Source organism: Pan paniscus, chromosome 1, assembly GCF_029289425.2.
Source record: "Pan paniscus chromosome 1, NHGRI_mPanPan1-v2.0_pri, whole genome shotgun sequence".
NCBI classification, from domain to species: Eukaryota; Metazoa; Chordata; class Mammalia; order Primates; family Hominidae; genus Pan; species Pan paniscus.
Genome location: NC_073249.2, coordinates 91,082,098 through 91,099,560, shown reverse-complemented (window position 1 = coordinate 91,099,560; position 17,463 = coordinate 91,082,098). Strand labels below are relative to the sequence as shown.

General features: G+C 37.4%; 1 protein-coding gene across 1 annotated transcript; it reads left to right on the top strand.

Annotated features, from left to right (window-relative positions):
* Positions 1-7,051: 7,051 nt before the first annotated feature.
* LOC100979500 (olfactory receptor 6K6) lies at positions 7,052-8,223 on the top strand. Its single transcript, XM_003820986.5, has one exon. The coding sequence runs from the start codon at positions 7,148-7,150 to the stop codon at positions 8,177-8,179; it is 1,032 nt and encodes a 343-aa protein (XP_003821034.3). The 5' UTR covers positions 7,052-7,147; the 3' UTR covers positions 8,180-8,223.
* The last annotated feature ends 9,240 nt before the right edge of the window (positions 8,224-17,463 follow it).

Below are 17,463 nucleotides of genomic sequence, written 5' to 3'. Positions count from 1 at the left end.
GCAGAGGTGACTTTCAACTCTGAATGATTAGATTTTTAATAGGCGATTTTTAAGGCAGACCCTTGAGTGGAGGCAGGGGGACTGATTGAGGCCATGAGTTCGAGGCTGCGGTGCACCGTGATCGCCCCTGTAAGCAGCCACTGCACTTCAACTGGAGCAATAGAGTGAGATTCTGTCTCTAAAAAATAAAAATAAAAAACAATAACAATAAATAAAGACAGTCCCTCAATAAGCATTTGATTAAGGAATATGTAGCTAAATAAACGAATAATTAAATGAATCGGTGAATAGCTAAAGAATCAGATAGTGACTCAAAGATTGCCTAATTTGTCGCCACACTGATGTTTACCTTTTTGACCCTGATTTTATCCAGTCTTACCATTTAAGATAAATTCCTCCTCTTACGCTTTGAACCTATTTATCTCATCTCATGCAGAGACACTGTTCCTTCAGTTGTCTCACTTACCTATATATCCTCCAAATTTTCCTCTTTTTAGTCTGCTTATATAGCTTATGAATATGCTCAAACATATTAAAGTATATACTCTTTCTCATTTTCATTGTTGCTCTAAGTCTACCATACTGCCATTCTTCTTCCCGATCTTATTTTCCTAAAAGCATAGTTTACTCTTTTATCAGTATTTCTGTCTCCACCTTTTCACTTCTTGTTCACATGAACCTATAACCCCACTTAAGAGATAGAATATTATGAATAACTTTGAAGACCACTACACTTTCCTCCCCAATCCAGTTCTTTATTTCCATATTACATATTACCATTCACCTGAATTTTGTGTTTATTATTCTATTTAGCACATGTATGCATACTCAAAAACAATATACTGTTTAGTTCTGTTTTACTCTATGTAAATAGAATTGTATTTTAGGCATTACTTTATAATTTGCTTATTCACTCAACATATTTTTTGAGAATCATTCACGTCAATGTATCTAGCTGCAACTTTAAAAGAAAATCCTTGCTGTCTTGTATAAATGTAGCACAATTTAATCATTCATTAGCCTTCAACGTTTCGTATTCTGGAATATTTGCATCTTCAACTTCACTAGATGCTGCCAAATTGTTTTTCAGAATCTGTCTACCACCAACAATAAATGCATTTTTATTGTTGCACATCTTTTCTAATGTTCTGGGTGGTCATATTTTTGCTACTCGGTTGTTGTGTAAACAATATGCTATTGCTTTGATTTGCAGTTGAATGTTGTGTGTGTGTATGTGTGAGTGTGTGTGTGTGTGTACTCCTCATTTGGTTGTTTATCTTTTTCTTATTACTTTGTAGAAGCTTTTTATATATTCTAAATAAAAATAATCAGTTATAAACGTTATTACAAATACAGACTCCTAGTGTATATCGTGTTGTTTTACTTTTTAATGATGTTATTTGATGAAACGAACTATTAAATAGTTTTATTCATCAGTCTTTAAATTTATGGTTTATATTTATATGGAATTGAAAAATTTTAACTGAAGTTCCAATACAATTGATTAAACAATGCACCTTTTTCCACAGACCTGTTGTGCTGGCTATGTTCATCTTTTCCCCAGTGATCTGCTATACCTACTCTCACGTATGTTAAAATCCCATATTATATTAGTCTATTTCTTTGCTTCCATTGGCTGTTTACTCCCACTGGTATTTTATTACAAATATTGCTTCATAATAACTTTTACTAAATAGACAAGTGCCACCATTTTAATCTCCTCCTTTGAAATGTCTTCTTCTTGGCCCTCATTCTTACATATCTCACTCCTCTCTACTCAAAATGAGATTTTGATTGAAATTGGGTTGAAATTATTGACTTGTAGATGATTGGCATGTTTATGTAACTGAGACATTCTATTCATTCATACAGCATATGGATCAATTTATTTATGTTTTTGATGTAGTCCAATACAGTTTTATAAAGTGCTATGTTTAGATGTAACATATCTTTTACAGTTTTTTATTTTTGTTGATACTTCAAATGGCATTTTTATTACACTTTTTGTCAACTGTTACTGACATATAATAATGCAATGTTAAATATATCCATTTGTATCTATGCACTTGCTGAACTTTGTGTTATAATTTGTCTTTATTTTCATTTGGAAATTTTATATCATCTTTAATTTCATTCTTCTTTATGGTCTTAATGCTGTGTGTTTCTTTTTCTTATTTTCAAAGTTTTACTTTTTATGATGGATACTCATTTTTAAATATATATCTCTTTATATAGGTATATATACCTATATATAATATATATAATATATATATACCTATATATATAATATATATGATATATATATACCTATGTATATAATTTTTAATGGAGATAATGATATATATTATATAATATATTTAAATTTTTAGATGCTGAGTGTTACCAATAATAATAGAAAAATCATGCTGCTGTAAAGACACATGCACACATATGTTTAGTGCAGCACTATTCACAATAGCAAAGACTTGGAACCAAGCCAAATGTCCAACAATGATAGACTGGATTAAGAAAATGTGGCATATATACACCATGGAATACTATGCAGCCATAAAAAATGATGACGTTGTGCACATGTACCCTAAAACTTAAAGTATAATAATAAAAAAAGAAAAAGCTAGTCGATTTCCCTATTTCACCCAGTGATTGTTTCTTTGTTCCTGTAATTCCCTCATTTGATTTCTGCAATACATCATTGCCTTGATTCTCTCTTAGTTTCCTGAACTCTTCAGGATAAGACAATAAGATAGACCTAGGTTCAAATTCTTCCTCTGCCACCTGCTTAGCTACCTGACTACAGAGAAGATACATAGTCATTAAACTTTAGTTTTCTCATCTGTTAAGTGGAAATAATAATGACTAATTTACAGAACTATGAAAGGATAAAATGAGATGAAATATAAAAATGCCCTAGCATATTTTGTCACATATTTAATAAATGAAAGTTATTTACTATTAATACCATTTTTCTCTCACCTACCAACTGTAATCCTCCAGTCTCTTCTCATATTCCCTAAATTCTTTTTCAATTATCTAGTGCATTCTCATAGTTCAATTATAATCTCTACTTAAATAACAGACATCTGTGTCCACAGATGTGTCCAAGAAGAGACTTGTCGTCTCTTCTGAAATCCAATTCTTCATCATTAATGGCAAATAGACATTTCTACTTAAAAGTTCTCTCACATTTTCAAGATAAAATATCTATAACTCATCTTCTTATAGTTGCCCCTACAAGCTTTTGCTTTAGCTGGTCCTATATCTGTCGATAGTGCCATCTAACAGACTAACTCAACCTTATGAATCTGTTACCTTTAGTGTTCCTTTTACCATTATAGCACAAATATAATCAGGTGTCGAGTCCTATTGATTCTTTATTCACAATTACTCCCATCTCTTCTGTCCTTTAATTCCATTATTACAGTTCTATTTTAGGCCTTTACTCCAGATTATTGCAGAATAGGCTCTGATGTCTGATAGGTACTCAATAAATGTGAGTTGAATAAATAATACTTCCTACTTCCATAATTTCTCTACTTAAATGCATTCTACATATCATCAATGCAATTTTGTGCATTAATTCCAACTCAAAAATTATCTCATAACTTTCCGTTATGTGAAAAATATGCTTTCAAAATCCCAATGTCTGACATTCAAAGACCTCCACACTCTGCCAAACCCTACCTTCCAGTTCTGTCTCTTCCCTATTACATTCCACATGCCATATGATTGAAGCCAGGCATATGTGCTAAATAATCTATAAACATGGATCTTGTATTATCACCTCAAAATCCTAGTTGATCGTCTTCTATTAAACATACACTACCTGAGTTTAGGTAAGTCTTAGGGCTATGCATTAAAGGTTAAAATATAAATTAATATTGATAGATAATCATCAAATTTCTTAGAATCTAGACTTATAACTAGATAATTTTAACAACAGATGTAGGCACTAGATGCTTTACAAGCACAAAAAAGGGACTCCCTGGCCGGGGATGGTGGCTCATGTCTGTAATCCCAGCACTTTGGGAGGCCGAGGCAGGCAGATCACCTGAGGTCAGGAGTTCAAGACCAGCCTGGACAATGTGATAAAACCCCGTCTTTACTAAAAATACAAAAATTAGCTGGGCACTGTAAGTTCCCGCTCTGGTCTGAGGCACTGGTACCCCAGCCCCCAGTTTTCAGGCCCTCCCTGGCTTGAATGTGGGACCTTACCAGGGACCTGCCCCCTTCTGCCCAGGAATCTGTCTGCTTCTGTTGCCATTCATGGCCCCCAGGCTGTAGGTGTGAAGGGGGGTCTGCATGCCAGCTCTGAGATGCCCTCTGTGTCCCCTGGGCTTCCCTCCTATGCTTCTTGGTGCCCAAAGTCTGGAGAGGGACAAGGCATCAAGGGGCTGGTGTATCAGCACTGCTTGTAGCATGTGCATACCTGAACAGACTACAATAGGACCGGGTCTCAGCCCTTACTTTGCTCCTAGATCGGAGTGGACATTGACAGCAGGGAGAAGCCAGGCAGCAGGAGCAGGCACTTTCAAACCTGCAAGAGAAGGGGGACCTTCCCAGGACCCCAGGAGCGCAGAGGTGCCTGGGTCCGCAGCCGTGGTTTGGGTGGCTACACTTGCATGGAGGAGTGGGAGGCCATGATCCACAGTCATGACTTGGGTGACTGTAGCCCGAACCTCCTGGACGGGGCTTCTGCCAGCTCCATGGAGCAGGTGGCCCAGATCTACAGCCTGGGTTTGGGTGGCTGCAGCTGCGCCTGGAGGATGGGGCTCTCACCTGCTCCTTGGCCCCAAGAGCACAAGGATGCCTGGGTCTGCAACAGTGGCTTGCAGCGACACCTGGGGTGCTCCCACCCCAACTCGGAAGGCGCAGGGCTCCCCCTTGTCCCTGGTTCCTGCCCCGGCCACACTGCTACCGTCAATACTGGCAATATATTCCTAAGTCAGGGAATATATACTTGAGACTAATCAGTAGAGATATAATTGAAAGGTAATGCTAGTGTTTAACTAGATTTGAATTCAGAGGATTAAGTTTCAGTTTCTTCCATGCCTTGTATTGCCTGTGTGTACTGGAGAAAGCTTTCGGCTTCTCTGAGCCTCCACATCTGCAAAATGGGAATCACTGTAGTCTTGCTTACCTTATACAAAGAGGTTTTTTTAATGTGATGAAAAGCAGATCACATAAATCTTAACCATGTTAACTATTTTTTTCAGCATACAAATAAGTTTTTTAAAGGATCAAATGAGACTTGCATTTAAAAACTTCTAAAAATATGATGATGTTCATTATAACAACAGAGGGAATAGAAATCATAGTGAAAATGAATAAAAGTGGAGAGGAAAGAGTGTTTACTGATTGAGTATTCCAGAGAATCATGATCCTGGATGAAGTTTATTCTGACTGCCACAGCTGTGCCCCAGTGCCCAGCTTTATACTCTATTCCTCTATGAGAGATAAGGTTTTATAGCCCCAGGACAACTTTTGAAACCTGACCCTGGGGAATGTCTAATTACTACGTAGCATTTTTCTTCTAATTTGTCCCTTAGAGGGGAGAGAAAGATACATAATTTTCCTTTAGACATTGCATCATCCAAAGAGAAACTCCCAGGAAAGACCATCTTTCCATTCTAGTTATTCCTGGAAGAGGCTTCAGAGACATTTGTACCCTTATTGACAGGCTACGAGAAGAGGTGGCTGCAGAGATTTTGAGGAGCATTCTCATGGTGTCAGGCAGGGTAAGTACTAAAGACTGCATTGAAAGGGCATCATCCAACCTCCTTTTACTTCTACTTTGCCTGCCCAATAGCTTCCTTACATCCTCAACTCTTCAGGACCCAACTGTTGCCCTACTGTTTCACGGCAAACTGTCATAATTTAAGAACTTTGCTACACGAGTAAAATATTATACTAAGGGTAAATGAAATCGGGAAGGGATAACAGAAAGAATATGGTTCAGCTAACAGTTTGAAGATACTGATAATGTCTAAGGTCTTTTAAACATTAAATCTTGTTGAAACCCTAATAATTGTGGATTCTTGAAGAGTCACAGAGAAAGTTACTGCTTTTCTTCAAAGTCAAGTCTAATCTAATTCAAGTGTCTTTACATCATACAAAAAATATTTTTAGATTGAACTCCTTGGACACTACTAAATATCTTTAACAGTAGGATTTTATTAATGGTTCTTTATGTATTTCAGGAACAAGAATAATATTTATTTACCTTTATATAGCCCTTGAACCTATGGCATCATTGATACATAGCAGAAGATCAATCGATATGTGAGTGTTAGTTGAATAAATGTACCAATGATGAATAATGATGCAGCTTTACTACTGAGAAGGGCCCCATGTGTACTGCAACAAAGTGGTCACTCTGTCTGGCTTTTATGAGCCTCTTAGCACCTATTTTCTTGTATTTTGTTATAGCCCTGTGTTTCCTTCTCTGTCCTTCCATATTCTCTATAATGACTACTCAGCACGATTATTCAATTGCTTAGAAAAGAAAAACACAGGAAGGACAGAGAAGTGGATATTTTAGTCAGAAGAAAACTCCAATATCTTACACTTTTCCCCTTGGAAGCTCTGCCTTTCTGTGGCGCACTGTTGCTTGTTTCCTTCCAAAGCCTGCCTCTCCTATCTACCTTCCTCACAGTTTAAGGTGCAAGGCAGAGGCATCCTTTAAAAATTAATTTTCCTAGTCTGACAGGAGAATTGCTTGAACTCGGGAGGCGGAGGTTGTGGTGAGGCGAGATTGAGTCATTGCACTCCAGCCTGGGCAAGAAGAGCAAGACTCCATCTCAAAAAATAATAATCATAATTAATTTTCCTAGTCTGAAATGCATTTATTTGTATCTGCTTTTGACCTATTGAAGAAACCATGTCAGCTTTCTCACCTCACACCCGGGACAGACAGACATTAAAAAATGACCAAACCTACAGAAAATATTTCCAGATAATGAAATTTGAGCATTGCTTTGCTTTTTGCACATCAGTTGAAGATGTTTACCAGAAAAAAAAAAAAGGTCATTCAGGGGTCCAACAGCAAATATTTCAGATGATTTTGGCATGGAGGTAAAGCTTAAGAGATATTTCTAACTGGTTTCTTCAGGATTCCAGAATCAGCTTGAGTAACTCATTACAGAAAGGAATGAAGCAATATTCAGTGGGTAATCAACATTCCAATTATAGGAGTCTCTTGTTTCCTTTTCTGTGTTCACAGATGACACAGTTGACGGCCAGTGGGAATCAGACAATGGTGACTGAGTTCCTCTTCTCTATGTTCCCGCATCCGCACAGAGGTGGCCTCTTATTCTTTATTCCCTTGCTTCTCATCTACGGATTTATCCTAACTGGAAACCTAATAATGTTCATTGTCATCCAGGTGGACATGGCCCTGCACACCCCTTTGTATTTCTTTATCAATGTCCTCTCCTTCCTGGAGATCTGCTATACCACAACCACCATCCCCAAGATGCTGTCCTGCCTAATCAGTGAGCAGAAGAGCATCTCCGTGGCTGGCTGCCTCCTGCAGATGTACTTTTTCCACTCACTTGGTATCACAGAAAGCTGTGTCCTGACAGCAATGGCCATTGACAGGTACATAGCTATCTGCAATCCACTCCGTTACCCAACCATCATGATTCCCAAACTTTGTATCCAGCTGACAGTTGGATCCTGCTTTTGTGGCTTCCTCCTTGTGCTTCCTGAGATTGCATGGATTTCCACCATGCCTTTCTGTGGCTCCAAACAGATCCACCAGATATTCTGTGATTTCACACCTGTGCTGAGCTTGGCCTGCACAGATACATCCCTAGTGGTCATTGTGGATGCCATCCATGCAGCGGAAATTGTAGCCTCCTTCCTGGTCATTGCTCTATCCTACATCCGGATTATTATAGTGATTCTGGGAATGCACTCAGATGAAGGTCGTCACAAGGCCTTTTCCACCTGTGCTGCTCACCTTGCTGTGTTCTTGCTATTTTTTGGCAGTGTGGCTGTCATGTATTTGAGATTCTCAGCCACCTACTCAGTGTTTTGGGACACAGCAATTGCTGTCACTTTTGTTATCCTTGCCCCCTTTTTCAACCCCATCATCTATAGCCTGAGAAACAAGGACATGAAAGAGGCTATTGGAAGGCTTTTCCACTATCAGAAGAGGGCTGGTTGGGCTGGGAAATAGACACAGATCCTGGAGACTCTAAAAAGCCTCTTGGAAGAGCAAAATTTCACTGTTATTTATCTTTCCATGTCTATCCTCTTTCCATATTGCTGCAGCTACTTGTTCTATTATTTTTAAAAAGAATGATAAACTGCTGTATACAGGCTGTGGATGGTAAGTGGATGGCCAGTTTACATCAATGCCCCTACCATGCTTGTTATAGCTGAAGCAGTATAGATCAACTCTCTTGCTTTTAACACAGGTTGGCTTCCTCCTCGCACTCTAGCAGCTAGGCTCCTGCTAGTCTCTTCAGTGCTCTGACATGCTAGTGGGGCCAGGAAGCAGAATAGAAGAGGCATGACAGACAAGAAACTTCTGAGAATTGCTACTGCTAACTTCCCCAATTCCCTTTCTGGAAATGCATCCCCTGTCATTTGGCATTCCATATAAATAAATCGTTTCCTGATACTAGAGAGAGGTCTTCTCTACTTTTAGCTCATTTAATTCCCAAACTCATTTCAGCAAACGTGAACTGATTTTGTACATGATGTGTTACAGAATTTTAGATCCCAAGAGGTTCCACCAAAATTAATAACAATAACAGTCCACTATATGTCTTGAGCACATTACTATTTAAAATATTTTCACAGGTATAAATCCTCTTGAAATCTAAAATACCCTGAAGTAAATAGGTCAGGGATCACTATTATTTAAATGTTGAAACTAAAGCTCACAGAAGTTAACAACTGGCCTAAGGCCACATACATAGTGATAGAGCTGGGATTTAACCTCAGGTACTCTACTGTATTCTCTGTCTCCATTAAATATATAATTTTGTGTAAATTACTTGATGTTCAAAAAACTAAATTATGCAAACTTCTTTTCCCCAAAGTTTAATGAAACATTACCAGTTTTCAATGAGTCCTAGGAGTTAATGGTTCTTTCTTCCATGAATTCCCCAGCCCTCACGTGATTGTGGCATCATGGAAAGACTATGGGACAGAGATTTAAGGACTGTATTTTATACCTTTTTCTGACACTAAGTTGTGCCATTTTGGATGATCCACTTAATTTGCTGGCCTTCAGCTTCCTCTATAATTATGTGGTTGGATTAGATCAGTGATTGCTCAAACTGATTGTCAACATTTGTGGTTCAGAAAATCTGAAAGTGAAGCCTGGCCATTTGCATTTCTAAAAATCTCCCAGAAAATTCAGATGATGGGTAAGATTCAGGAACAGCTGGGCTGGATGATCACTAAGATCATTTCTAGTCCTGAGGCTATTTAATACTCATTTTTAACAATTCCCTAACATGTATTATCTCATTTATCATCAACAATTCTATTTAATAAATATGAACTTCTTTTTACATGAGAAACATGATACACAGAGCTGCAATAACTAGTCCAAGTACACAGAGATAATTATTATGAATCTAAGGCAGAAATTCATTATGTCTGGTTCCAGATCCATGTCTTTATTGACCATGATCTCATACCTAGTTCACAGGCTTTCATCCTAATCGCTAAACTTAATAAAATTTCTAAAGGAAATACGGTATTCAATAAGTAAATGTAATTACAAATTATCGTACATTAAGTGGTGAAAGAGTTTATTCCTTGAGTCATCAAGATTTATTTATTTTTTAAAAATTTGAGTAGGAACTCTATGTCAGGCACCCTGTTAGGTGCAGAGCATTCACTTAGTGGCTATCATATGAATGGTCTTGGCTTTGGAGGTCTCGGAGTCTAATGAGTCATTATCGCTGCTATTAATGAGAATGTCATTACCCATAAAATTTACTGTTTTTCTTGTCATGAGACAGGATAATCCCTATGGACTCATTGTTCCCAGGCCATTTTATTTCCTCTAAACCTTCTGAAGGTTTTTGTGTGTGTTTGAAACCTCTTTAGATGGTACCCTTTTTTGTTCTCTTCTCTCTCTCAACCCTGCACATTGATTCTTTTCACAAAGATATCCTTAACCTTTAAGACTGAACCTCAGACATAATTATTTTTACTACTGTTGCCTCCAGCTTCTCAACCTGGTTCCAAATTACTGCAGTCTTCAAGAAAGATTCCTCACACTAATATCTCTGGCACTGATTTTAGGACCAATATTGGCCCTTATTTTGATATGACTTTTCTCTTTTTGTTTCTCTTGCTATTAATATAGTTTTGTTTGTCCCACATCTCTCATTAGACTAAGTAGGGGTCCACAGATAGCAGAAACATTTTCTCATCTTTCTGATTGCTGGAACACAGTATATAATTCTGCAGATTATCTGTCAACTATCCAAGCTTTGTTCTTGATTTAGGAACAGCTGGGCTGGATGATCACTAAGATCATTTCTAGTGCTGAGGCTATTTAATATGGATTTTTAACAATTTCGTAACATGTATTATCTCATTTATCATCAACAATTCTATTTAATAAATATGAACTTCTTTTTACACGAGAAAAGTTAGTGCACCAACTGATTGACAGGTTGGGCTGGCTGAGAGAATCAGTGGATCAAGGCCTGTGGGAAGAAAGGAGATAAAGTGAGAAGGGGCAGCCTTTGATGTCAATGATAAGCAGTGCACATATCAGCCTAAGAAAACAGAAGGAGAAGGAGTAAAGAATAGAAAAGTTGCCACCCAAGTGGAAGCAGAACTCAAATGAGCCAGGCTAAAATAATAAGTCTATCCAGATCCTTCATTACTTTATTTTCAGGTACCCCCCTTAACTTCTTCTTAGTCCCAGCCCTTGTTCAGTATAAGGCTCTCTCCTATTAGTTTGATGTTCTTACTTTTTCCTTAAGGTCATCTGTGTAAAAGAATAGCCATTTTTCCTCATTTGCTCTGAACCTGAAGTTATCTTGGAAGACATCTAGTTCTGTCTTTAGGTCTTTGAAGAATCACTACACTGTCTTCCACAATGGCTGAACTAATTTACACTCCCATCTATAGTGTATAAGCATTCCTTTTTCTCTACAGCCTTGCCACCATCTGTTATTTTTTGACATTTTAATAATAGCTATTCTAACTGGTGTGAGATGGTATCTGTTCATGTTCTTTGCCTACTTCTTAACGGGGCTGTTTGTTTTCTGTTGTAAATTTGTTTAAGTTCCTTATAGATGTTGGATATTAGACCTTCGTCAGATGCATATATACCCAGAGAATATAAATGATTCTATTATAAAGACACATACACGTGTATGTTCATTTAAGCACTATTCACAATGGTGAAAACATGGAATCAACCTAAATGCCCATCAATGCCAAACTGGGTAAAGAATATGTGGTACAAACACACAATGAAATACTACGTAGCCATAAAAAGGAATGAGATCATATTCTTTGCAGGGACATGGTTGGAGCTGGAGGCCATTATCCTCAGCAAACTAACACAGAAACAGAAAACCGAGTACTGCATGTTCTCACTTACAAGTGGGAGCTAAATGATGAGAACACACGGACGCATAGAGGGGAACAACACACATTGGAACGTTTCACAAAGTTGAGGGTGAGAGGAGGGAGAGGAGCAGGAAAAATAAGTAATGGGTGCTAGGCTTAATCCCTGGGTCATGAAACAATCTGTACAACAAACCTCTATGACACAAGTTTACCTATGTAACAAACCTGCACATGTACCCCTGAACTTAGAATAAAAGTTAAAAAAAGACATCTATTTTTTTTCTACACCTAAATATATGAACTCCTCATCAGCATATGACAAAAAAGGTAATTTAGCCTCTGCTTGAACATTTAACTAAGGTGGCCTTCCCAGTGTTAACTAGTTCCAATAACGAGAAAGCTTCTCTTTATTAGAGTAGACCTAAGGTCTCACTAAGACTGAGAACTTCAAAATCCTACTGTCCAAACATGAATCATGGCTTTTCCACTAACCAGCTATACAACTTTGAAAACTGACACAGGTGTTCTGGGTCTTAATATTCCTATCTATAATATGGGAGTTTCATAGATTGTAAAGACTATATATATATAATATATATTACATATATAATCATTTATACAAATAAAAATACTGAGCACAGTGCCTATAATGTTTAGCAGTTACTTTTACTATTGTTATGAGACAAAAATTACTTATAGGGCCAACACGTTGGAAAACTCCAGAGGATGCTATTAAATCTTTAGTTTCTGCTTTCTGAAATCCTAGCAGCAATAGCTGAGTTCTCCAAATTTCACAAAGTGACTTTCTCAGGGCCAAGAACTGAAACTGTTATATAATATTTTGACACAAACAAAACAGCAATTTACCATTTCACAGGTAGAAAATGCTGTGGCTCATGCTTGTAACACCAGCTACTTAGGAGGCTGAGGAGGGAGGATTGTTTGAGGCCAGGAGTTTGAGGCTGCAGTGATCTATGATTGCACCTATACACTCCAACCTGGGCAACAGAGCAAGACCCCAACTCTGAAAAAAAATAGGAAGAAATAGAGTCCCATTTATGATGCAGCATTGTTCCTTCACGTTAGAAATTTACTAACTTTCATAAGACAGAGTTATTTTTATTTTGGACTTGAAAAATTATCAGTCTTGTAATTGAATGCTTTAGCAAAAGAGTCAAAATCTCTCCGAGTATGGGGTTAAACAATGCTTCTCTAAAACTGGGGTAGAGACCATCATTCTCTCAGTTTAAATCACTTTCTTTAAACAGCGAGTGAAGTCCCAAGGAACAAAGCACCCTTGGCAGCCACTCAGACACTGCATTTTTGTTTCCAAACCCATAACCTGGTTGTTATGTTTTAAACTATTACTTTCATATCTTAGTCCTTTTCCTTTCCTTCCCTGGGCCTTTTAAAGATTAGAGAAACCTAGCCTGGAAGGATGAATACTTTTCTTAATTCAGAGTCCCTGACTCTGACTTACTCTATAGTTTTGGCAAGTTGTTTCATCAACCGAGTTCTACATTTCTAATATTTCAGAATAGAGATAATAGTTGCAGCTGGGTGCAGTGGCTCGCGCCTGTAATCTCAGCACTTTGGGAGGCAGAGGCAGGCGAATCACGAGGTCAGGAGATCGAGACCATCCCGGCTAACACAGTGAAACCCCGTCTTCACTAAAAATATAGAAAATTATCCGGGCGTGGTGGTGGGTGCCTGTAGTCCCAGCTACTCAGGAGGCTGAGGCAGGAGAATGGCATGAACCCAGGAGGCGGAGTTTGCAGTGAGCCAAGATCGCACTACTGCACTCCAGCCTGGGCGACAGAGCGAGACTCCATCTCAAAAAAAAAAAAAAAAAAAAAAAAAAAGTTGCTATGCATGATGCTTTCATAAAAATGGCTAACTGACTTATTCTTCAGTTTTCATTTTAAATGCAACTTTTGCAAGAAGAGAATGCTCCCCTTCCTATGTCCATGTGTTCTCATTGTTCAATTCCCACTTATGAGTGAGAACATGCAGTGTTTGGTTTTTTGTCCTTGCGATAGTTTGCTGAGAATGATGGTTTCCAGCTTCATCCATGTCCCTACAAAGGACATGAACTCATCCTTTTTTATGGCTGCATAGTATTCCATGGTGTATATGTGCCACATTTTCTTAATCCAGTCTATCATTGTTGGACATTTAGGTTGGTTCCAAGTCTTTGCTATTGTGAATAGTGCTGCTATAAACATACGTGTGCATGTGTCTTTATAGCAGCATGATTTATAATCCTTTGGGTATATACCCAGAAATGGGATGGCTGGGTCAAATGGTATTTCTAGTCCTAGGTCCCTGAGGAATTGCCACACTGACTTCCACAATGGTTGAACTAGTTTACAGTCCCACCAACAGTGTAAAAGTGTTCGTATTTCTCCATATCCTCTCCAGCACCTGTTGTTTCCTGACTTTTTTTTTTTTATACACTTTTAAGTTTTAGGGTACATATGCACATTGTGCAGGTTAGTTACATATGTATACATGTGCCATGCTGGTGCGCTGCACCCACTAACTCGTCATCTAGCATTAGGTATATCTCCCGATGCTATCCCTCCCCCCTCCCACCACCCCACAACATTCCCCAGAGTGTGATATTCCCTTTCCTGTGTCCATGTGATCTCATTGTTCAGTTCCCACCTATGAGTGAGAATATGCGGTGTTTGGTTTTTTCTTCTTGCGATAGTTTACTGAGAATGATGATTTCCAATTTCATCCATGTCCCTACAAAGGATATGAACTCATCATTTTTTATGGCTGCATAGTATTCCATGGTGGATATGTGCCACATTTTCTTAATCCAGTCTATCATTTTTGGACATTTGGGTTGGTTCCAAGTCTTTGCTATTGTGAATAATGCCGCAATAAACATACAGGTGCATGTGTCTTTATAGCAGCATGATTTATAGTCCTTTGGGTATATACCCAGTAATGGGATGGCTGGGTCAAATGGTATTTCCAGTTCTAGATCCCTGAGGAATCGCCACACTGACTTCCACAATGGTTGAACTAGTTTAAAGTTCCACCAACAGTGTAAAAGTGTTCCTATTTCTCCACATCCTCTCCAGCACCTGTTGTTTCCTGACTTTTTAATGATTGCCATTCTAACTGGTGTGAGATGGTATCTCATTGTGGTTTTGATTTGCATTTCTCTGATGGCCAGTGATGATGAGCACTTTTTCATGTGTTTTTTGGCTGCATAAATGTCTTCTTTTGAGAAGTGTCTGTTCATGTCCTTCGCCCACTTTTTGATGGGGTTGTTTGTTTTTTTCTTGTAAATTTGTTTGAGTTCATTGTAGATTCTGGATATTAGCCCTTTGTCAGATGAGTAGGTTGCGAAAATTTTCTCCCATTTTGTAGGTTGCCTGTTCACTCTGATGGTAGTTTCTTTTGCTGTGCAGAAGCTCTTTAGTTTAATTAGATTCCATTTGTCAATTTTGGCTTTTGTTGCCATTGCTGTTGGTGTTTTAGACATGAAGTCCTTGCCCATGCCTATGTCCTGAATGGTAATGCCTAGGTTTTCTTCTAGGGTTTTTATGGTTTTAGGTCTAACGTTTAAGTCTTTAATCCATCTTGAATTGATTTTTGTATAAGATGTAAGGAAGGGATCCAGTTTCAGCTTTCTACATATGGCTAGCCAGTTTTCCCAGCACCATTTATTAAATAGGGAATCCTTTCCCCATTGCTTGTTTTTCTCAGGTTTGTCAAAGATCAGATAGTTGTAGATATGTGGCATTATTTCTGAGGGCTCTGTTCTGTTCCATTGATCTATATCTCTGTTTTGGTACCAGCACCATGCTGTTTTGGTTACTGTAGCCTTGTAGTACAGTTTGAAGTCAGGTAGCATGATGCCTCCAGCTTTGTTCTTTTGGCTTAGGATTGACTTGGCGATGCAGGCTCTTTTTTGGTTCCATATGAACTTTAAAGTAGTTTTTTCCAATTCAGTGAAGAAAGTCACTGGTAGCTTGATGGGGATGGCATTGAATCTGTAAATTACCTTGGGCAGTATGGCCATTTTCACGATATTGATTCTTCCTGCCCATGAGCATGGAATGTTCTTCCATTTGTTTTTGTCCTCTTTTATTTTGTTGAGCAGTGGTTTGAAGTTCTTGAAGAGGTCCTTCACATCCCTTGTAAGTTGGATTCCTAGGTATTTTATTCTCTTTGAAGCAATTGTGAATGGGAGTTCACTCATGATTTGGCTCTCTGTGTGTTATTGGTGTATAAGAATGCTTATGATTTTTGCACATTGATTTTGTATCCTGAGACTTTGCTGAAATTGCTTATCAGCTTAAGGAGATTTTGGGCTGAGACAATGGGGTTTTCTAGATATACAATCATGTCGTCTGCAAACAGGGACAATTTGACTTTCTCTTTTCCTAATTGAACACCCTTTATTTCCTTCTCCTACCTGATTGCCCTGGCCAGAACGTCAAACACTATGTTGAATAGGAGTGGTGAGAGAGGGCATCCCTGTCTTGTGCCCGTTTTCAAAGGGAATGCTTCCAGTTTTTGCCCATTCAGTATGATATTGGGAAGGGGAACATCACACACTGGGGACTGTTGTGGGGTTGGGGGATGGGGGAGGGATAGCATTAGGAGATACTCCTAATGCTAAATGATGAGTTAATGGGTGCAGCACACCAACATGGCACATGTATACATATGTAAAAAACCTGCACGTTGTGCACATGTACCCTAAATAAAATAATAATAAAATAAAATAAAATAAAAAAGAAAATAATAGGGGCAAATTTACCTAGCATAGATTTAGTGATACTTAGTCATCAAAAATGTCCAGGACAAAAAATTTTACCAAAAGTCAAACACAACTTGTTTTTAATAACTTTATTTCTTGGCATTTTTATTCTAGATGAAACACTAAATGAAATATATCATAAATAGAATGCTACATATATAAATAGAACAATTCAAGTTCCCATTTGATAGAGTATAATATTTTGAATTCCTGGTGATTATTTAATGTAAAAACATTTATCTGCTTAAAATTCTCAGTAAACTTCAAAGACAAGTGAAAAAAAAGGAGAATGCATGTTTATCTTAATACTACTTCCCACAATTATAAATTAATTATAACTAATTAATTATAAATTAATTATAACTAATTAATTATAAATTAATTATAACTAATTAATTATAAATTAATTATAATTAATTATAACTAATTAATTATAAATTAATTATAATTTTAATATTTATATTCTCAACTCTTTTAAAACACCCTAAAGGTAGGACCTGGACATATATATGTCTTGTTCATTGCTTTTGTAGGGTTGACACTGCAGCTGATATATAGTAAGAGCTAAATAAACGTGTTAATTTGAATGCATGGATGGATGAATACTTTTAAAAGTGTGGTATTAAAAATATTTTGTAATCTTCTTAGGAAGTTCTATAGAATTCAAAGATTTCTTGTAGTTAATATTTGATCCTCCATTCATGGAAGGATACATAAAGAATACATAATATTAGCTATTAATTGAATCCCCAGATCTCTCATATGCTACATTTTAGAATTATTTTTCACATGTTTCAGGAAATAATTAGCTTACAATTAAATAAAGAAATGGTTCGATGTAAAAAGTAATCCTATTTCTTTCCACTGACTCAACTCCTATACTTTCATACATTATACTGGCCATAGATATTAGGACCACTAAGATAGGTACATGAAACTTGTCAGAACAGAACTGTGACAAACTATACTTTTCAAGTATAGTATACTTGTATACTATACCAGTATTCCTTCTGGCTGGTTTGCTCCTTTCCTTTGGAGAAAATACTTGGAAAGTATTTTTGTTATTTATGTTTTACTAGATATTGTTCTAAGACTCAGAGTAATGATAAGTCTTTGCAGAA

Bases quoted from the DNA above. Each gene is read 5' to 3' on its own strand.
- LOC100979500 (XM_003820986.5), top strand. From the start codon at position 7,148: ATGAAGCAATATTCAGTGGGTAATCAACATTCCAATTATAGGAGTCTC.